The 22,581-nt window shown below is 41.0% G+C and overlaps 1 protein-coding gene across 1 annotated transcript; it reads right to left on the bottom strand.

Annotated features, from left to right (window-relative positions):
- Positions 1-234: 234 nt before the first annotated feature.
- LOC139901290 (uncharacterized) lies at positions 235-1,934 on the bottom strand. The gene is made up of 3 exons (XM_071884018.1): positions 1,384-1,934; positions 985-1,282; positions 235-690 (listed from the first exon to the last, which is right to left on the bottom strand). Exons 1-3 carry the CDS (start codon positions 1,932-1,934, stop codon positions 235-237), a joined length of 1,305 nt encoding a protein of 434 aa, XP_071740119.1.
- Positions 1,935-22,581: the final 20,647 nt, after the last annotated feature.

Below are 22,581 nucleotides of genomic sequence, written 5' to 3'. Positions count from 1 at the left end.
AAAATACATTTCTAATTTTTATTTTGTGATTCAACAAAATTTTTTTTGAAAGGCAACTACATATGTTATTTAATATTAAAACTAAAGATACAATCTGTTCTCATAGTACAATCCCAATGACTTTGATTCACATATAATCTCACAATAAAACTCAAATGTTACAAAGATAGAATGTGAATTCGGCCTATATCCAAATGAAGCAAGATGCCAAGGCAGCATCTTTACGACATCCGACTAGGCAGAATATAATGAAGGATTGTGTAGCCAGTTGTGCCACTCGATGTTCTTCAATTTGCATCTCTTCGCGATCCACTCGAAGCTCTTTACCTGAATCTCATTGACCGCAACCGGAACGCTCCAACACTTATTTTTGAAAATTTTTTCGTTACGGTTCTTCCATATGAGGTATCCGCATGTCCAAATAACCCCTTGCCAAATTGTTTTCCCTATATCCGAAGTCGGTTTCCCCGTTTCCCCTCGTAACAGTTCCCGAGGCCCCTGATGCGAAACACTACCCATTTTCCACCATTCGAATATTTTTTCCCATATGTCTTTCGCAAGTTTACACGTTAGAAGCGAGTGATCCAAGGACTCGATGTCGTTGTCACAAATTGGACAACGTACCGAGTTTAGATCAATCCCTCTTTTATCAAGTTCTAGCAACGTTGGTAATCTACCCTTAATAGACCTCTACACAAATATTTCTACCTTTTTTGGGATAGAATTATTACGCATGGTGCCTATCACAGAGTTGTTGACCTGCAGCAATTTCGCATCAATTAAAGTGGACAGCAGCCTTGTAGTGAAAATCCCTTTGTGTCCCGGAGTCTAAGCCCACCTATCCCTTGATTGGCGATTTTCAGGAAGTGAACAAAACAGCCCGTTCAGCTCCTGAAGTTCCCCAGCAGCTCTACCTGATATAGCTCGCGTCCAGCTCCAATTCCCAACCCATTTTGACCCGTCCTAAGTTAGCCTATCCCAAACCAACGCCATAGTGTTTGTTTCCCGATGAAAGAGTCTTTTGAACCTGTGCTTAAGAGGAATAGAACCAATCCAAACATCGTGCCAAAAAGATGTAGAGGCTCCATCACCAATTTGCTTGACGAAAGAGCCCCTGTAATCAATCCCGAAAGCGTGAATAGTATTTCCTGCTTTAACAATGTTAGACCACACCGAATTATAAGAAAATGATCTAGTGGACTCATCGAGACCGAGACCACCCGAGTGACCGTAGATGCTCGAGATGACTTTGACCCACAAGGAGGTGGTTTCGGATTTAAACCTCCACCACCATTTGCCGATCAAAGCCAAATTTTTTGCGTTTAAGGACCCAAGATTTAAACCACCTTTCTCGAAAGGAAGGAGGGTTTCATCCCATTTTACCCAAGTAATTTTACTTTATTCCCCGACCCGCCCCAAAAAAAAGAACGTCTAATACACTCAAGTTTCTTTAACACACATTGTGGGGCACGGAAGAGTGAGAAGTAATACAATGGAAGACTATTCAACACCGATTTGACAAGCGTCAAGCGTCCACCAATCGACATCGATCTAGCTCTCCAATCCGAAAGACGTTTCATAAATTTATCAAGTACCGGGTTCCAACTAATCGATTTATTCATCTTACCGCCCACCGGGAGCCCAAGATAAATGAGCGGAAAAGAGCCCGCATTGCAATTAAACATCCGAGCCATATTCTCCACCACAAGTTTATTTACCCCAATCCCGAATAGATTGCTCTTATTATAATTCACTTTAAGGCCCGAGGTTAATTCAAAGCATTTCAAGAGCTTCATAAGATTCCGAATATTCTCTTCACACCAATCCCCAAAAAAGATCGTATCGTCCGCATATTGTAGGTGTGAGATGAGAATTTTGTCACCACCGATTTCAACCCCCTTAAACATGTTGTTACTTACAGCACATTTAGTCATAACATTTAAACCTTCCGCCGCAAGAATAAACGAAAAAGGCGAGAGAGGATCGCCTTGTCAAACGCCACGCCCCAACTTGAATTCACTAGTTGGAGAACCATTAACGAGAACGGAAACCGAAGACGACTGTAGACAGGACAAGATCCACTTTTTCCACTTTGCACCAAATCCCATAATTCCCATAATCTCCATGAGAAAATCCCAGTTTAAACAATCAAACACTTTCTCAAAATCCACCTTGAAGATTAGACTTTTGATCTTTTTATGCTTCAAATAATCCACCGTTTCATTCACGATAAGTGCACTATCGAGGATATTTCGGCCTTTGATGAATGCACTTTGTTCGAAACCCACAAGGCTCGGTATAACCCTCCTAAGTCTATTAGGCAATAATTTTGAGATGACCTTATAATAACTGCCAATCAAGCTAATAGGTCTATAATCACTTAAGCACAATGGGTCTGATTTTTTCGGCACAAGGGTAATAAAAGAGGCGTTACACCCCTTCGAAATGACCCCCGTCTCCCAGAAATCATGAATTGCAAACATTAGAGCCGCTTTTATGACATTCCAGAATTTTTTATAAAACCTCAAATTGAACCCATCCGGTCCCGGTGCTTTAGAGCTCCCGCAGTCCCTAATAGCATCCCATACCTCAGATTCATCAAATGGAGACTCCAACCATGCAGCATCCGTGACTGATAACGACCTCAGGTCAGGCCCAAGCCCATTAATAGGCCCAACAGGCAGCTGTCCAGTAGCAGTGGTGGCAAGAGTGTTTCGGCCTGCCCCAATTGAAGTCACATTCTGCCCATTAACCAAAATGCTATCGAAGCAAGGTCTTCGCGAATCTGTTGGACTGAAAATCCTTTTAAAATATTCTAAAACCACCTCTTTGATCATCTTAGGATCTTCGCTCCAGTTCCCATTTATGTTCAAACCCCTCATGTTGCATTTATTAAGCCTCCTTTTTAAGCACGAGTGAAAATAACTATAGTTCTCGTCACCTTCTATCACCCACCGGATACGCGCCTTTTGCCTTAGCATGTTAGCCTTAGATTTTTCTTTTGACATCCAATTTTTTCGAGCTTCTAACCAACACAACCGTTCATCGTCTGATAAACCCCCACTCTCAGCTTTTAATTCCCACTTCATAGCACTATCTTTCAAAGTCTTGATTTCCTCATCTAAATTCCCAAATTCTTTATTGCTCCAAACCATAAGCTCACTTTTGATATTTTTGAGTTTATCTCTAAAGCAACAATCTCATTTCGACCCATGCGTAGGTTTTTCCCAACCCTCTTGAATCACCCGATCGATCCCCTCCCTAAGAAGCCATTCATCAAAAATTTTGAAAGGCTTCGGTCTGAAATCAACAATCTTATCCCTCAAAACTAGCGGACAGTGTGATGCCCCATACAAAACCATCGTGTACGAATCATCAACAACAGGATCATTACAAGGTTAAGTACTATATGCTGTAATTAAAGAAATTGCATTCGCGATAAAAAGGTGATGTCATAACCGACATCAAATGTTTTACATTTCAAAAGCATGCTTCACTAAGTAGAAGCAAATAATAAGTGTACGTGACCACAATGGTCGTTACAAGTCATAGTTCAAAAGTACGAATGTTTGAATGCAAAGTAAAGTAGTTCATGCGTGGACAACTCTAAGCAGCGGGTTCTACAGCACGACTAGTACACAGCGGAAGCAACCTCAAGCACTTGAGAAATACATGCTTAAAAACGTCAACACAACGGTTGGTGAGCTATAGTTTAAGTATAACAGTATGTAAGGTAGGCCACGAGATTTCAGTGCTACAAAGAGCGTTTCAAAACAGTATGATAAAGTATATGTTAACCGTGGGCACTTGGTAACTAACTTAACGTTTAAAATACCCCCTGAAAGTACACTTGGTGAGTGCGTATGTTTACGAAGTATTAAACACTCGTTGACTGCTAGCGCGACTAGCCCGAGTCGGGATGTCAAATCCTATGGATCCATATCTAAGATTCGCGTTCACCGGTTCATAAACCAATGATTAAACGTTACCGAGCTAAAGGGAATGTTTCTGCCGTTATATAACCCACACATATATAAAGTTTAAGTACTCGTGCCTAGTATGTAAAACATAAAATCCGCATGTATTCTCAGTTCCCAAAATAAGTTTAAAGTAAAAAGGGAATGCTATAACTCACAATGATATGTAGCGGTAAAGTAGTAGTCGGGAAAGGTGTGCAAGTAAATGGTCCGAAGTCCTCAACCTAAGTCAAATGGTACTAAGTCAGTAAATCATCTTAATAGGTTTAAAAGTATGTAATTAAGGTCTTAAGGGTCATCATCATTCATCATCAAACAAAAGGCGTAAAGTAAGTTTCGTTTATGAAAGTAGTTTTCAACAAAGTCTGACTTCAGTCAGTCGCCACGGCCTCTACCCTTACTGAATTAAGGTGAGACCAGTGGCCACGGCTCCATCTATGAGTCCCTTAAGTGTGGTAAAATTTACAGAAGCAAACTCGTCTTGGTTGGACCGTGGCGACGGTCTAAGTGCGAGTAGGTCAGAAATTTCTGCACAACGTTAAAGGACATAGTAACGATCGGAGGGCCATAAATCCTAAACCGTAACTCGGATTAAGACGAGTCCTATATGTAAAGTTATCTACTCAAAAATTTCTATCTAAAAATCAAGGTTAGAACAGCCCAGGTCTACTGGTCTGTTCCAGAAGCATCAGGTCAGTAGGTTTTGGACAGAACAGTGAGTTTAAAAGGGTTCCGGTGGTCTTGGTGCTTGATGTTCATCATGGTTCTCATCCTTGATGCATATAGCTTCAAGTGTACAACTCATTGATGTATCTACATCATCTTAACCAAGTCTTGACCATCATAACCCTAGTGCAAGTCTAAGACATGAAGCACAACTCACTTAAGAGTTGTATGAAGTTTGATGAACCAAAGTTACATCAAAGTCTTAGATCTAACACATACATGAACTATAAACTTGAAAGTTAACTAACTAATCAAGATCATAAGTAGTAGAACATAGTTCTTAGTTTGATCTTGAAGATCCAAGACTCAAAAGTCTAGATCCAAAGTTATATTTAAAGAAAACTTGTTTGTGTGTTCTTGAACTTCCAAGGTTAACTTAATTTGTTCAAGAGATATGAGATCAAGACTAACTTGTAGTACTTGACCATATAAACTAACTACATGAAATTAAAGTGCATAAATTGAAGAAGTAAACTTAGATAAACAAGAAAAGGTTCATGGTTGTTCATACTTTAAAGATTCAAACCAAAGTTTGATCTTTAGAAAGTAAACTTTAAAGTTTACTTCATGAGCTTCAAGTATGGGTTTATCAACACATGAACATAAAGCTTTTAAAAAAAATAACAAATGTAGAACATAACTTGAAAGTATATGTTCTTGTTGTTCTTGCTTTAACAAGATAACATGAAGAATCAAACTAACAAGTTTGATTCTTGAAAGCTAGTAAGTAAGTAACAATCAACAAAGTAACTACAAGTAAGTAAATAATAATCAAAGACAAGTAACATTAAACAAAAGAATGATGATGATGAGGGTTTAGTGCTATGGTTTTGCAAGAGAAAGAAGAGAAGAAAAGTCACAAGTTACTTACAATCTTTTAGAGAAAAAGAGAGAAAAGATAAGAGAAAAGTGAAGTAGCAAGTAAGTGTGTGTGAGTGAAATGAAGATAAATGAGAATAAGTAGTAAAAAAAAAGATTTTGAACTCCCCATATGGCCATATGGCCGTTGGTTTTCATCAAGGGGAGGGGGGAGAGTTGTTTAGTGGTCTCTCGCATGAAAAGTCTTACAAAGGTGGTTAATAGGTGGGGTTTCATGGGGATTACATGCAAACTAGATTCCAATTCTTAACTAACTAGTTCCTTTCACTAAATAATACTTACAAGTGAATGACATGGGCTAACTAAGTCCATTAATAATGTAGGGTGGGCTTATAAGCCCAAAGTCATAAGTCCATAACCCTAACAAAGCCCAAGTTCACTTAATTAACAAATAAACCCAATTAAAGCCCAAGTAACTAACTAATCACCATAGTTACTTAAAATGATTAATAAAACTAATCATGAATGTAAATAATACTTGAAAATATTATTCGTGAAGTTTCGTGTGTCACAAAGACGTTTCGGGCACTTAAAGGTCAAGTTCGGGCAATCAAGGCAACATGTAAACGTAATAACATACATTCGTTTAATCACACGTATTAATAATAATAATTATTAATAAATAAATGTTGGAAATTCCAGGGTCGTTACATTACCCACCTGTTAAAAAAAATTTCGTCCCGAAATTTAAGCTGAGGTAGATGGAGGAGTCGGGAAAAGGTGAGGATATTTCCGCATCATTTGATCCTCTCGTTCCCAAGTAAACTCAGGTCCTCGTTTGGCATTCCATCGTACTCGAACGATCGGAATCTTGTTGCGTTTCAAAGTTTTGATCTCACGATCCATAATCTCAACTGGTTCTTCCACAAAGTGGAGTTTTTCGTCAATCGTAAGCTCCTCAAGTGGTATGATAAGTTCAGGTGCAGCAAGACACTTCTTCAAGTTTGACACATGGAAGGTAGGATGAACTGAGCTCAATTGTGCTGGTAGATCTAATCGGTAAGCAACGGGTCCAACACGTTCCAAGATCTCAAAAGGACCAATGTATCGTGGGTTCAACTTCCTACGTTTTCCAAAACGGATCACACCTTTCCAAGGTGCAACCTTTAACATTACACGATCACCAACGTTGAATTCAAAGTCCTTACGTTTAAGATTGGCATAACTCTTTTGACGATCACGGGCAGTCTTAAGTCTAGCTTGGATCTGAGCAATCTTCTCCGTGGTTTCGTGGACTACCTCGGGTCCGGTGATTTGCTTTTCGCCTACTTCGGCCCAACAAATAGGAGATCGGCACTTACAGCCATACAATGCTTCAAAAGGTGCAGCATTAATGCTAGAGTGATAACTGTTGTTGTACGAGAATTCGGCGAGTGGCAAATGTCTTTCCCAGGCCTTTCCAAAATCAATGACACATGCACGCAACATGTCCTCCAAGGTCTGAATCGTGCGTTCACTTTGCCCGTCAGTCTGAGGGTGATAAGCAGTACTCATGTCGAGACGAGTTCCCATGGCTTCTTGCAAGGAACGCCAAAATCTAGAAGCAAAACGGGGATCGCGATCTGAGATGATCGATAAAGGTACACCATGACGAGATACAACCTCTTTAATGTATAATTGAGCAAGTCTCTCCATTGTATCAGTTTCCTTCATCGCTAGAAAGTGTGCAGATTTGGTGAGGCGGTCAACAATAACCCAAATGGTATCGTATCCGCCCACCGTCTTTGGCAGCTTGGTGATAAAATCCATTGTTATCCTTTCCCACTTCCATTGTGGGATTTCCGGTTGTTGAAGTAAACCAGAAGGTCTCTGATGCTTGTCTTTAACCTTTGAGCAAGTCAAACACTTACCAACATAAGTCGCAACGTCCTTCTTAAGATTCGGCCACCAATACTGTTCTTTAAGGTCGTGGTACATTTTTCCCGCTCCAGGATGGATCGAATATCTCGACTTGTGTGCTTCATCAAGTATCAGGTTCCGTATATCTCCATAAAGAGGTACCCAAATTCTTCCGACATAACATTGGAGTCCAGACTCCCTAACCTCGAATCGAGAGACAAGTATGTTCAAATGTTCATGAGATATGTTCTCCTCCTTGAGAGCCTCAACTTGGGCTACTCTGATCTGGCTGTTGAGGTTCGAATGGATGGTGATGTTCAGAGCCCTAACACGAAGAGGTGCCGTCCTCTCCTTTCGGCTTAAAGCGTCAGCTACAACATTGGCCTTGCCAGGGTGATAACGGAGTTCACAATCGTAGTCGTTGAGTGTCTCGATCCATCGACGCTGTCTCATATTCAGTTGCTTCTGATCAAAGATGTGCTGGAGACTCTTGTGGTCGGTGAAGATAGTGCTCTTAGTTCCATACAAATAACGTCTCCACAATTTGAGTGCAAAGACAACGGCTCTAAGTTCAAGATCATGTGTAGTGTAGTTCCGCTCGTGAATCTTTAATTGGCGGGAGGCATAGGCAATAACCTTTGATCGTTGCATCAGTACACAACCAAAACCACTCTTCGATGCATCACAATAAACAACAAAGTCGTCACTGCCTTCAGGAAGTGATAGGATAGGTGCGGTGGTTAACTTCTTCTTCAAAGTTTGGAATGCTGATTCGTGTGCGGGTTCCCAAATGAACTTCTTGCCCTTGTGAGTCAGCGCGGTCAAAGGACGCGCAATCAGAGAAAATCCTTCGATGAATCTTCGATAGTAACCGGCGAGACCTAGGAATTGGCGAATATGCGTCGGAGTAGTGGGGGTCTCCCACTTGCTGATGGCTTCAATCTTAGCGGGATCAACTTTGATACCCTGGTCGCTCACAACATGACCAAGAAACTGTACTTCCTTCAACCAAAATTCACACTTGGAGAATTTGGCATAAAGTTGTTCTTGTCTCAAGAGTTCAAGTACTAGTCGGAGGTGTTGCTCATGTTCTTCTTCGCTCTTAGAGTAGATGAGGATATCATCTATGAAGACGATAACAAACTTGTCCAAGTAAGGCTTGCAGACACGATTCATGAGGTCCATGAACACGGCAGGTGCATTTGTCAAACCGAATGGAATCACGAGGAACTCATAATGACCATAACGGGTTCTGAATGCAGTCTTCATCACGTCACTTTCCTTCACCCTCAACTGGTGATAGCCGGATCGCAAATCGATCTTTGAATAAACGCTCGATCCTTGTAGTTGATCAAAAAGATCATCAATTCGCGGAAGAGGATACCGATTCTTGATTGTCAATATTTTGAGCTCACGGTAGTCGATACACATACGAAAGGATCCATCCTTCTACTTCACAAACAGAACAGGTGCGTCCCAAGGCGAGAAACTTGGTTGGATAAACCCTCGATCTAACAGCTCTTGTAGTTGACTCTGTAATTCTTGCATCTCGGAAGGTGTGAGTCTATAAGGTGCGCGAGCTACAGGTGCAGCTCCTGGCACTAAATCAATCTGAAATTCTACGGCTCTCGGCGGTGGTAATCCAGGCAATTCCTCTGGGAAGACATCGGAAAATTCGTTCACAATTCGAACGTCGTTCACGCTCTTCACCTCAGTTTCTACCGCTTTCACATGTGCTAGGACAGCAAAGCGTCCCTTCTTCATAATCTTTTGCGCTTTCATGCAACTAATGAGGTTCAACTTCGAGGTACATCTCTCTCCATAGATAACCAGTGGTTCGCCATCTCCTTGTGGTATGCGAAGTGCTTTATCTCCACAGATAACATCGGCCTTTATCTTGCTCAACCAATCCATACCGACGATCACGTCAAAACTTCCCAGTTTGATAGGTATCTAATCAATTTCGAAATCTGCACCAGCTATGTTGATAATAGCTCCACGACTAATATGGTCAACCTTTTCAAGTTTTCCATTGGCGACCTCGACAAGCATACTTTCTTTTAACGGGACTAATGACCAATTAATCTTATCGCAAAAATGTCTACATACATAACTTCTATCCGCACCAGTATCAAACAAGACAGAAGCTAAAAGATTGTTGATTTTGAATATACCTGTCACCAAGTCGGGGTTATCGCGTGCATCCCTTGCATTAACATTAAAATCTCTAGCACGCGGTGGTCCGCCATCCTTTCGTTTGTTCGGGCACTCGTTTCTGAAATGGCCCGTCTGCCCGCATTCGTAACACTTTTTCGGCCCGTTGGTGTTCGGCCTTCCTGTCATCGTGGTAGTCTTGCAGTCTCTACCGATGTGCCCGCTCTTCTTGCACTTCTCACAAACAACATTACAATACCCGGTGTGGTGCTTGTAGCACCTCTTGCATTGTGGTAGCGTGCCTTTGTAGTTCGGGTTGGAGTTGTTGTTGTTGGGGTTGGGGTTGTTGTTGTTTTGCCTGAACCCTTCATGTCGCTTCGCCTGGTTTTGATCATAGTTTCTACCCCTGTTGTTGTTATTGTTGTTGTGGTTGTTGTGGTTGTTATCCCATTTCCTCTTTTCGCTACTACCAGCTTCAAACTTAGCCTTCTCCGGCTCATCAATAAGGATCTGATTCATGAGGGTATGCGCCATGCGCATTGCTTCGGGAACATTCGGTGGTTTGGATGAGGTGACATTTCCTTTGATGGACTTAGGAAGTCCCGAGAAGTATTTCTCCATGCGCTTGAATTCGGGGGTGACCATGGTCGGACACATTAATGCTAACTCCAAAAACCTATGATTATAACTGTTAAGGTCGTTCCCTATGGCCTTCAACTTCATGAATTCAATTTCCATCTTCTAAATTTCGGTTCCTGGACAATACTCATCAATCATAGCCGCCTTGAATTCCTCCCACGGCGTAGCATACGCCTCATCGATACCTTTCGCTTGAGCTAACGTGTTCCACCACGTTAGTGCGCCGTCTGATAGCGTGCAAGATGCAAACTTGGTCTTATTGTCCTCCGAACAGTTGCTAACTCGGAATAACGATTCAAGTTTTTCGAACCATCTGGTGAGACCAACTGGTCCCTCGGTGCCGCTGAAGTTATGCGGTTTGCAGCTCTGGAATTCCTTGTATGTACACCCATTTCGAACGGGTGGAATAACCGGTGGTGGTGGTGGTGGAGCTTCGAGATTTCTTTCTGCTAGGGCTGCAGCGACCCGTTCGTTGATCATGTCCTCAATCTGGGTGGCGGTAGGTGTGGATCTTCCGTTAGCCATGGTATTCTAAACAAAAATTTTGACTCAAGTCAAAATCCAGTATGCAAGTAGTAATAATACAGTATATAGTGACCAACATGGAATCAAAACATCACATGTTATTAAATAATGCATCTAGGTACAAATACCACAGAATCATCGTACAGCAATGTAAATAGAACATCGTGCAAGAATTAAATAATGCAAAGTTCCATTCATTAATAACAATAAGTTTCATACATCTGAATAAGTTCGTACAATACATATGAAATACATGAAACTATATCTAGATTACATCATGAAATCTAAATACAAAGCCCTACGGTGAAGGTGGGTGAACTGCTCCTCGAGCCAACTGCTCCTCGAGCTCAGTGACTCGAGCTCGGAGAGCCTCAGTTTCCCTCATCAGTTCCTCGTTAGAGGGAGCTGGGGGGACAGGCGGTGCAGGTGGGGCGGGTGGTGCCGGTGGTGCTGATGTAGATGGTCCGGCTCCGGATGTAGACGGTACGTCCCTAGATGTAAGTGGTCCGTATCTAAATCTAGGTGGTACGGTTCCAGGAATAGTCAATACGTAACGGGGAACCTTACGTATCTGTGGGTCGGCAGGGTATGGCACAACTCGTTTACGAGCAGTAACCCTACGTCGATGGCCAAAAGCATCAGTAAAAGCACGACCTCCATTCACCCCTGGAATGACGGTGCCATCGGAACGGTACCGCTTCTTCGGCGGGATGGAGGGTGCCTGAATAGGTCTATCAGCAGGATCCTCATCATCGTTGGAGTCGTCTGATGATGAAGAATCGGCGGATGATGAGTCATCCGAATCGTGTGGTGGTGACACTGGTGGCTGAGCTGGTAATCCAAAGCGTCCGAAGGCGGCCAACATCTGTCGGTGTCTGCCTGGCAGAATCACGACTAAACGTCCGTCGGGAGTGCGTCGGCAAGGCGTGCGCATGTGGTTACGAAACGGCCCTTCCCCGAACTCTGCGGGGATCTCAATACCACCAATGCGGGGCTGTGACCTTGAGGGTCCGGGAGCGGACACTGGGGTAGGTGCACTAGTACCATCTCCGGAAGTGGAAGCGCCGGGATCACTAGTGGGTGTCGGGGCCGGTGTATCGGCAGTAGCAGCAGCAGGTGTAGCAGTAGGTAGGGCGACGGGGTCTGAGTCTGTACTGCCCGAAATGCCAGCAGGTGGAACATCCGACATCTGAACAAGGAAAAATAAATTTTCCATGTCAGTATGTCATAAAGCAAGCAAATAATAGGCCAACAGTTTAAATCATGTATAACGGTAACTAGCAGGGCAATAACAGTAATTCGTATAAAAGTAGCATGCAATCGAAAGCAAGTAGCATCATGCAGTAGTGAAATCATGTAGTAGCATACGGCATATAGCGGAAAAAAGTAAGCAGTAACATGCAGTAAATTCAGCGGAAACAAGTAAACTAGCAAGTTGTAGATTAGTCCTATTAGTGAATCCTACTCGGGTCGGTCTTAGACTCACTAATGCAACCTAATTCCCTACAACCAATGCTCTGATACCAAATGTGATGCCCCGTACAAAACCATCGTGTACGAATCATCAACAACAGGATCATTACAAGGTTAAGTACTATATGCTGTAATTAAAGAAATTGCATTCGCGATAAAAAGGTGATGTCAAAACCGACATCAAATGTTTTACATTTCAAAAGCATGCTTCACTAAGTAGAAGCAAATAATAAGTGTACGTGACCACAATGGTCGTTACAAGTCATAGTTCAAAAGTACGAATGTTTGAATGCAAAGTAAAGTAGTTCATGCGTGGACAACTCTAAGCAGCGGGTTCTACAGCACGACTAGTACACAGCGGAAGCAACCTCAAGCACCTGAGAAATACATGCTTAAAAACGTCAACACAACGGTTGGTGAGCTATAGTTTAAGTATAACAGTATGTAAGGTAGGCCACGAGATTTCAGTGCTACAAAGAGCGTTTCAAAACAGTATGATAAAGTATATGTTAACCGTGGGCACTTGGTAACTAACTTAACGTTTAAAATACCCCCTGAAAGTACACTTGGTGAGTGCGTATGTTTACAAAGTATTAAACACTCGTTGACTGCTAGAGCGACTAGCCCGAGTGGGGATGTCAAACCCTATGGATCTATATCTAAGATTCGCGTTCACCGGTTCATAAACCAATGATTAAACGTTACCGAGCAAAAGGGAATGTTTCTGCCGTTATATAACCCACACATATATAAAGTTTAAGTACTCGTGCCTAGTATGTAAAACATAAAATCCGCATGTATTCTCAGTTCCCAAAATAAGTTTAAAGTAAAAAGGGAATGCTATAACTCACAATGATATGTAGCGGTAAAGTAGTAGTCGGGAAAGGTGTGCAAGTAAATGGTCCAAAGTCCTCAACCTAAGTCAAATAGTACTAAGTCAGTAAATCATCTTAATAGGTTTAAAAGTATGTAATTAAGGTCTTAAGGGTCATCATCATTCATCATCAAACAAAAGGCGTAAAGTAAGTTTCGTTTATGAAAGTAGTTTTCAACAAAGTCTGACTTCAGTCAGTCGCCACGGCCTCTACCCTTACTGAATTAAGGTGAGACCAGTGGCCACGGCTCCATCTATGAGTCCCTTAAGTGTGGTAAAATTTACAGAAGCAAACTCGTCTTGGTTGGACCGTGGCGACGGTCTCAGTGAGAGTAGGTCAGAAATTTCTGCACAACGTTAAAGGACATAGTAACGATCGGAGGGCCATAAATCCTAAACCGTAACTCGGATTAAGACGAGTCCTATATGAAAAGTTATCTACTCAAAAATTTCTATCTAAAAATCAAGGTTAGAACAGCCCAGGTCTACTGGTCTGTTCCAGAAGCATCAGGTCAGTAGGTTTTGGACAGAACAGTGAGTTTAAAAGGGTTCCGGTGGTCTTGGTGCTTGATGTTCATCATGGTTCTCATCCTTGATGCATATAGCTTCAAGTGTACAACTCATTGATGTATCTACATCATCTTAACCAAGTCTTGACTATCATAACCCTAGTGCAAGTCTAAGACATGAAGCACAACTCACTTAAGAGTTGTATGAAGTTTGATGAACCAAAGTTACATCAAAGTCTTAGATCTAACACATACATGAACTATAAACTTGAAAGTTAACTAACTAATCAAGATCATAAGTAGTAGAACATAGTTCTTAGTTTGATCTTGAAGATCCAAGACTCAAAAGTCTAGATCCAAAGTTATATTTAAAGAAAACTTGTTTGTGTGTTCTTGAACTTCCAAGGTTAACTTAATTTGTTCAAGAGATATGAGATCAGGACTAACTTGTAGTACTTGACCATATAAACTAACTACATGAAATTAAAGTGCATAAATTGAAGAAGTAAACTTAGATAAACAAGAAAAGGTTCATGGTTGTTCATACTTTAAAGATTCAAACCAATGTTTGATCTTTAGAAAGTAAACTTTAAAGTTTACTTCATGAGCTTCAAGTATGGGTTTATCAACACATGAACATAAAGCTTTTAAAAAAAATAACAAATGTAGAACATAACTTGAAAGTATATGTTCTTGTTGTTCTTGCTTTAACAAGATAAAATGAAGAATCAAACTAACAAGTTTGATTCTTGAAAGCTAGTAAGTAAGTAACAATCAACAAAGTAACTACAAGTAAGTAAATAATAATCAAAGACAAGTAACATTAAACAAAAGAATGATGATGATGATGAGGGTTTAGTGCTATGGTTTTGCAAGAGAAAGAAGAGAAGAAAAGTCACAAGTTACTTACAATCTTTTAGAGAAAAAGAGAGAAAAGATAAGAGAAAAGTGAAGTAGCAAGTAAGTGTGTGTGAGTGAAATGAAGATACATGAGAATAAGTAGTAAAAAAAAAGATATTGAACTCCCCATATGGCCATATGGCCGTTGGTTTTCATCAAGGGGAGGGGGAGAGTTGTTTAGTGGTCTCTTGCATGAAAAGTCTTACAAAGGTGGTTAATAGGTGGGGTTTCATGGGGATTACATGCAAACTAGATTCCAATTCTTAACTAACTAGTTCCTTTCACTAAATAATACATACAAGTGAATGACATGGGCTAACTAAGTCCATTAATAATGTAGGGTGGGCTTATAAGCCCAAAGTCATAAGTCCATAACACTAACAAAGCCCAAGTTCACTTAATTAACAAATAAACCCAATTAAAGCCCAAGTAACTAACTAATCACTATAGTTACTTAAAATGATTAATAAAACTAATCATGAATGTAAATAATACTTGAAAATATTATTCGTGAAGTTTCGTGTGTCACAAAGACGTTTCGGGCACTTAAAGGTCAAGTTCGGGCAATCAAGGCAACATGTAAACGTAATAACATACATTCGTTTAATCACACGTATTAATAATAATAATTATTAATAAATAAATGTTGGAAATTCCAGGGTCGTTACAGACAGTGGTCCGAGTCTTTTCTATCCAAAGCCATGATTGAAAGATCTTCCCACATCTCAATGAAAGTATTTGTAACTAGAAACCGGTCCAATTTACTAAACTTTTTTCCATCATCACTCAACCTAGTAAACTTTCTCCCATTAATTGGAATTTCAATCAAGTTGTTTCTATGAATAAATTCATTGAATCTTCTCACACGATTAAGATGGACGGCACAATTTAGTTTATCCGAACGTTCTCTAACTTCATTGAAATCACCGCATAACACCCAACCCACATCATCACAATTACCCATAAGAGAATCTAAAGAATCCCATAATCTTTTCTTATCGCCATCATTGTGTGGACCATAAACGTCGACAATTATCGATTCTAATCCGGAACCAACCCATTTACCCCTAATTGCTAAATAGAAATTGTAGCGACCCGACAAAATCGTCATTGACGGCGCCGTCTACTTAGGTCCCGTTACGTGGTCATAAGTCTTTAAAACAACGTTTGACCAAAAGATATGTCGCATTCATTTCAAATGTAAAGATTGTTCAAAGTTTACAAGAATAGTTCCACCACAAGTTACGTTACAAAGTTATAAGTACAAATGAAAATTATGCGACACAATTTAAAAGTAGCCAAAAGACGCTCCATGTATGCATATATACTCGACATCCAATGCAAGAATCAAAATAATGAGCGGAAGCATGTATCATGTATCGTTCAAGGACCTGAGAAAAACATAGAAATCTGTCAACGAAAACGTTGGTGAAATCATAGGTTTAAGTAAGTAAGTACAAATGAACCACAAGATTTATAACATTTCAATAATAGTTAACCATTCCAAAAATTTGTTATCACGAGCACCCAATTATCAATGCTTAACATTCCTTCCATAGAACCTCATCACCTTAGTGCTAGAACATACACTATTTCTCGAAAATATATTTCATTCGTAAACGGTAGCGAACCGTTTGAATGAGGGTTTGTCAAACCCATATGGCCATATAACATAAGTTCTCGCTTACACCCGGCAAGTGTAACTAATGATAATCGAATTGAGGATTTTTGTTCTAAACTCGTATGTAGAATGTTTGTTTTCCTGTACTTGTGTTCACTTAGTTAAAAAGGAACGTTTATGTTTTCTCATCCCAAATGTAAGTTTCAAAAGTGTAAAAGTGGGACTATGATCTCACCTTGAGTGCACGAGTAGTAAAGTACTTCAACAAGTAAACGTGTGCAAAGAACAATGCTAGTCTTGACCTAAACAATAGGTTGTATCAATAACGGTAAACACGATAGGTCAAAGATGTTCAATTAGTCCTATGGCTCGTTACGACTCGAATACTACAACATGTGAGTCAAATTGTCATGTTTCATGCAAGATACGAGTATAAAAGCATGTTAGAACGATTTGCACAAACATTTGGTTAAGTTTGATTAAAAGTCAACTTGGTCGGGTCAAAGTCAACGAAAAAGTCAACACGTTCGGGTCGGGTCCCGAACTATTTCTCTGAGGTTTTTAATCATATATGAGCACGTTAGAACAAGTTACATGTGAATCGGAGGTGCGTAGCATAGTAAACATTTTTCGAAAAATGGTAAAACGAAACAGAAACTTCAAGTGTAATTGGACGGCGTCCAGACTTTTTGGACGGCGTCCAGTATTAAAGGACTGGATGGCGTCCCAAAATCTGGACGGCGTCCAGTATCGAAGAACTGGATGGCGTCCTAATATCTGGACGGCGTCCAGATTAGTATTCAGGTTCTGTTTGCTGAAAGTCTCAAGTGCACGAACCAAAATCCAAACAAACACAATTTATGATCCGCAAACAATCAAGACAAGTATCTTATACCGTTGGGAAGATAATTTGACGAGGAAAACAACTAAACACATTTCATTAATCAATCTACCTATTACAACAACCAAAACCGCATTTAATGCTTAACATTAACCGCATACCAGTTCATAAATGCAATTCAATGATTCGGGCAACCAATTTACATGAATGATATGCCGTTTCGAAGGTAATCAAGCATACAATCCAACTAAACACTTACCAATAATAATCCATGGCATTCAATGCATCAAAAGTCCATTTCAAGTTCATCAAACCCTAACCCAAATTCACCAAAATCATAAATTAAGTTCATGAACTTTTCTAAAGTAACCTACACATCAAATTGAAGCTAGTGATACTAGGAACACAATTAGAACATGAACTTTTAACATCTAACAACATATGATCATCCAAAACTCAAGAACAACACACCAAAATTCAAGTTCATGCTAGTTACTTCAAAACAACAAGATCGAGCATACAATTCATATATTCATGTTAGACTTGAGCCATAGACACTAATTAACACTTTTATAAGTTAAAAACATCAAGAACACAAAATCTAGTGATTTTAGAAAGTTACCCAAATGTAATAAAATCGGTATGGAATCGAAGAGGAAGATGCAAGGATCACGAATTTGTAATTTGTTTTGTTGCTAACTTCCTAATCCGAATTTAGATGATGAATTCTTGTTGGTGTTTTTGAGAGAAAAAGAAGAAGAAGAAAGATGGTGAAGATGAAATGAATGGATGAGAGGAGTTTGACTCCTTTGACCTAGTCACCATTTTGGAATTTTGGCAAGTTTAGTCCCTCAAGTTTGAATCGGGTGCGTGAATTACCTAATCGAGATAATTTAAAGCGCGTATTAACGAAAGATGTTATAAATATATAACGGACTTTAAAATAGTTAAACAGAAAGTAACCAGAAAAAGGCGGGATGTTACATTACCTACTCCTTAAAAGAAATTTCGTCCCGAAATTTAAGTAGGCGTAGTAGTCGTTGTTTCTTCCTCGAGATCTTGCGTTTCTGAATTCACGAATAGATGAGGATACTTCCTTTGCATTTGATCTTGTCTTTCCCAAGTAAACTCGGGTCCCCTTTTAGCATTCCAACGGACCTTGACAATTGGAATTCGGCTTTGTTTTAACGTTTTGACGGAGGTGTCCACAATTTCAACCGGTTCCTCCACAAAATGAAGTTTGTCATCGATAGTAAGCTCCTCGAGAGGGATGACGAGTTCGGGTTCGGCTAAACACTTTTTCAAGTTAGATACATGGAAAGTAGGATGAACGGAACTCAGTTGAGGCGGAAGATCTAAACGATAAGCAATGGTTCCAACACGCTCCAAGATTTCGAAAGGACCAATATACCGCGGATTTAGCTTCCCGCGTTTCCCGAAACGAATTACACCTTTCCAAGGTGCGACTTTTAACATTACGCGATCACCGACTTGGAATTCGAGGTCGTTGCGTCTAGTGTCGGTATAGCTCTTTTGACGACTACGGGCCGTCCTAAACCTATCTCGGATTTGAACGATCTTCTCGGTTGTTTCATGAATAAGTTCGGGACCGGTGATTTGTTTGTCGCCTACTTCGGCCCAATAAAGAGGAGAACGACATTTTCGGCCATATAATGCTTCGAATGGTGCGGCGTTAATACTCGCGTGATAACTATTGTTGTAGGAGAATTCGGCGAGAGGCAAGTGCTTATCCCAAGCTTTTCCAAAGTCGAAAACTCAAGCTCGTAGCATGTCTTCCAAGGTTTGAATTGTGCGTTCGCTTTGTCCGTCGATTTGTGGATGATATGCGGTGCTCATGTCTAAACGTGTTCCCAATGCTTCTTGCAAAGTACGCCAAAATCTAGAAACAAAACGGCCATCTCGGTCGGAGATAATCGATAAGGGTACACCGTGTCGGGCTACGATTTCTTTGATGTAGAGTTGTGCGAGTTTCTCCATGTTGTCGGTTTCCTTCATGGCTAGGAAGTGCGCGGATTTGGTGAGTCGGTCAACAATGACCCAAATAGTATCATAACCGCCAACCGTCTTTGGTAGTTTGGTGATAAAATCCATCGTTATCCTTTCCCATTTCCATTGCGGGATTTCGGGTTGTTGAAGTAGTCCGGACGGTCTTTGATGTTCGGCTTTGACTTTGGAGCAAGTTAGGCACTTTCCAACATAAGTAGCGATGTTCCTTTTAATGTTCGGCCACCAATATTGTTCTTTGAGGTCGTGGTACATCTTATTGGCACCGGGGTGAATCGAATATCTTGACTTATGGGCTTCGTCTAAAATAAGGCTTCGCAAGTCCCCATAACTAGGTACCCAAATTCTTCCGGCGAAATATCGGAGTCCGGTTTCTTTAACTTCAAATCGAGAGGTGAGGACGTTCAAGTGTTCGAGAGAGATGTTTTCATCCTTGAGAGCTTCATCTTGGGCTACACGAATTTGACTATTGAGGTTGGTGTGAATGGTGATGTTTAAAGCTCGGACACGAAGAGGCACCGCTCTTTCTTTTCGACTTAAGGCATCGGCTACTACGTTTGCCTTCCCGGGATGGTAACGAAGCTCGCAATCGTAATCGTTCAAACTTTCAATCCACCGTCGTTGTCTCATGTTTAGTTGCTTTTGATCGAAGATGTGTTGAAGGCTTTTGTGATCGGTGAAGATAGTACTCTTGGTTCCATAAAGATAGTGTCTCCACATTTTAAGTGCAAAGACAACGGCTCCGAGTTCGAGATCATGAGTCGTGTAATTCAGTTCATGAATTTTTAGTTGTCGAGAAGCATAAGCAATGACTTTCTTTCGTTGCATCAATACACACCCAAAACCATGTTTCAAGGCATCGCAATATACAACAAAATAATCATTGCCTTCGGGAAGTGACAAGATAGGAGTGGTGGTTAGCTTTGTCTTCAAGATTTGAAACGCGGATTCTTGCTCGGTTTCCCAAATGAATTTCTTTCCCTTGTGAGTTAATGCGGTTAGAGGACGTGCAACCAAAGAGAAGTTTTCGATGAATCTACGATAGTACCCGGCGAGACCCAAGAATTGACGAATGTGAGTAGGAGTAGTAGGAGTCTCCCATTTACTAATGGCTTCGATTTTCGTGGGATCGACTTTAATACCTTGTTCACTTACAACATGACCAAGAAATTGAACTTCCTTCAACCAAAATTCACACTTGGAGAATTTGGCATAAAGTCGTTCTTCTCTCAAGAGTTCAAGCACAAGTCGGAGATGTTGTTCGTGCTCTTCTTCATTTTTAGAATAGATCAATATGTCATCGATGAACACAATAACGAATTTATCGAGATACGGTTTGCACACGCGGTTCATAAGATCCATGAACACCGCCGGTGCGTTAGTGAGACCAAATGGCATGACAAGGAATTCATAACTACCATAACGAGTCCGAAAAGCGGTTTTGGAGACATCTTCCCCCTTAACCCTTAATTGATGATAACCCGAGCGGAGATCGATTTTCGAATATACACAAGACCCTTGTAGTTGATCAAAGAGGTCATCGATGCGAGGAAGAGGATATCGGTTCTTAACCGTCAATTTATTTAGTTCACGATAATCAATGCACATTCGTAGGGATCCGTCTTTCTTTTTAACAAACAAAATCGGAGCGCCCCATGGTGAATGGCTAGGTTGGATAAAACCACGGTCAAGTAGTTCTTGGATTTGATTTTGCAATTCTTGCATTTCGGATGGAGCAAGTCTATACGGTGCACGTGCTACGGGTGCGGCTCCCGGAATAAGATCGATTTGGAATTCTACCGGTCGATGAGGTAGAAGACCCGGCAATTCGTCGGGAAATACATCGGAAAAGTCACTAACAATTGGCACATCATCGATATGCTTCTCATCGGACTCGACTTTCTTAACGTGGGCAAGGATCGCAAAACAACCCTTACGGAGTAGTTTTCTAACTTTAAGGCACGAAACGAGGTTGAGTCTGGTGCAACTCTTATCGCCATAAACAATCAAAGGTTCACCATTCTCGATAGGAATTCGGATTGCGTTAAGATCACAAAGGATGTGATATTTCATTTTGACTAACCAATTCATACCGATTATTACATCAAAGCTTCCTAGTTCCATGGGTATCAAGTCAATTTCAAATTCCTTACCCAAAATGTTTAACGTACACCCCCGGTAATATGTGTCGGCACTTAATAGTTTCCCGTTAGCCACTTCAATGGTATAAGTGGTATCTAATAGAAGAGGTGGAGTGCTAAAAGAATGAGTCAAAGTCTTGGATACAAAGCATTTATCGGCACCCGAATCGAATAAGCAAGAGACATAAGAATTGTTGAGAAGAAACGTACCCGTGACTAGTTCAGTGTCATCCCGGGCTTCCTCGGTGTTGATGTTGAAAGCTCGGCTGCGCGTGTTGGGGTTATATTTCTTCTTTGGGCATGCATTTCTATAATGACCCATTTGGCCACATTCGTAACAAGTGCCCGTCTTTGGTGCATTGGGCCACTTTCGAGCGACGGGAGTGGCACTTTTACTATCGTTGGCCTTATGACCAATTCCTTGGCACCGATGGCAAATTAGCTTACTACATTCGCCAAAGTGATGTTTGTTGCATTTGTTGCAAAGAGGTAGATTTCTGGCATAACCCTTCTTGCCGTCGGAGGTGAAAGATTTCTTGGCAAAGTTGTTGTTGCTTGATTGGGGAGCTTCCCATTTTCTTTTGTTGTTACCCAACTTGTCCTCGGCTTTAGGTGCCGGTACTACGATTTCGTCCACCGTCTCTATCAATTTGCGAGGCCATGTTCAAAGCTTCTTGATGATTAGGGGGTTTGGATGACATTACTCCGTGTTTGATGCTCTTTGGAAGACCATCCATGTAAAGTTCAACCCTTAAAGACTCGGGGTTCACAAGGTTTGGGCACATCAAGGCTAGTTCAGAAAATCGTTGATTATAGGCCTTGAGATCGTTTTCGACCGCTTGTAGAGTTCTTAGCTCTTGTTCGAGCTTTCGGGTTTCCTCGCGCGGAAAGTATTCGGTGATCATCTTTCCTTTCAAATCGGACCAAGAGAGAGCGTGGGCTTCATCGGTACCCACCGATTGTACATAGGTGTTCCACCAAGTGAGAGTGACGCCGGAGAAAGTGTGAGTGGAGTACTTGACCTTGTCTTGGTCGTGACAACCGCTTATGCTAAAAACGGCTTCCGTTTGCTCAAACCATCGAGTGAGAGCAACCGGTCCTCCGGTTCCATCGAAAGTGTGAGGTTTGCACCCTATGAAAGCTTTATAGGAGCATCCCTCGTTTGAGTTACCGGCTCCATTGTTGTTGTTGTTGTTGTTGTTGTGGTTGTTATTATTATTGTTGTTGGACGAGTGACCGGCCATGGCCGCATCTACGGCGGTGGCTATCATGCATTGTAGAGCTTGTTCGGGAGTTTCACGGCGTGGCGCATGGCGAGGAGGCATTGTTCCTTCAAAACAAAAGAATACCATTGGTTAGTATTCTAAATAATACTAACCGTGATATGGAATAAAGATAGAGAGAAAATTTTCCTTGACTCACCTTAAATTCTTTATGCCACAATGTCGGAACGTTCAT

The sequence above is a fragment of the Rutidosis leptorrhynchoides genome, chromosome 3 (assembly GCF_046630445.1).
Source record: "Rutidosis leptorrhynchoides isolate AG116_Rl617_1_P2 chromosome 3, CSIRO_AGI_Rlap_v1, whole genome shotgun sequence".
Classification (NCBI taxonomy): Eukaryota; Viridiplantae; Streptophyta; class Magnoliopsida; order Asterales; family Asteraceae; genus Rutidosis; species Rutidosis leptorrhynchoides.
This window is presented reverse-complemented; position numbering and strand designations above follow the sequence as displayed.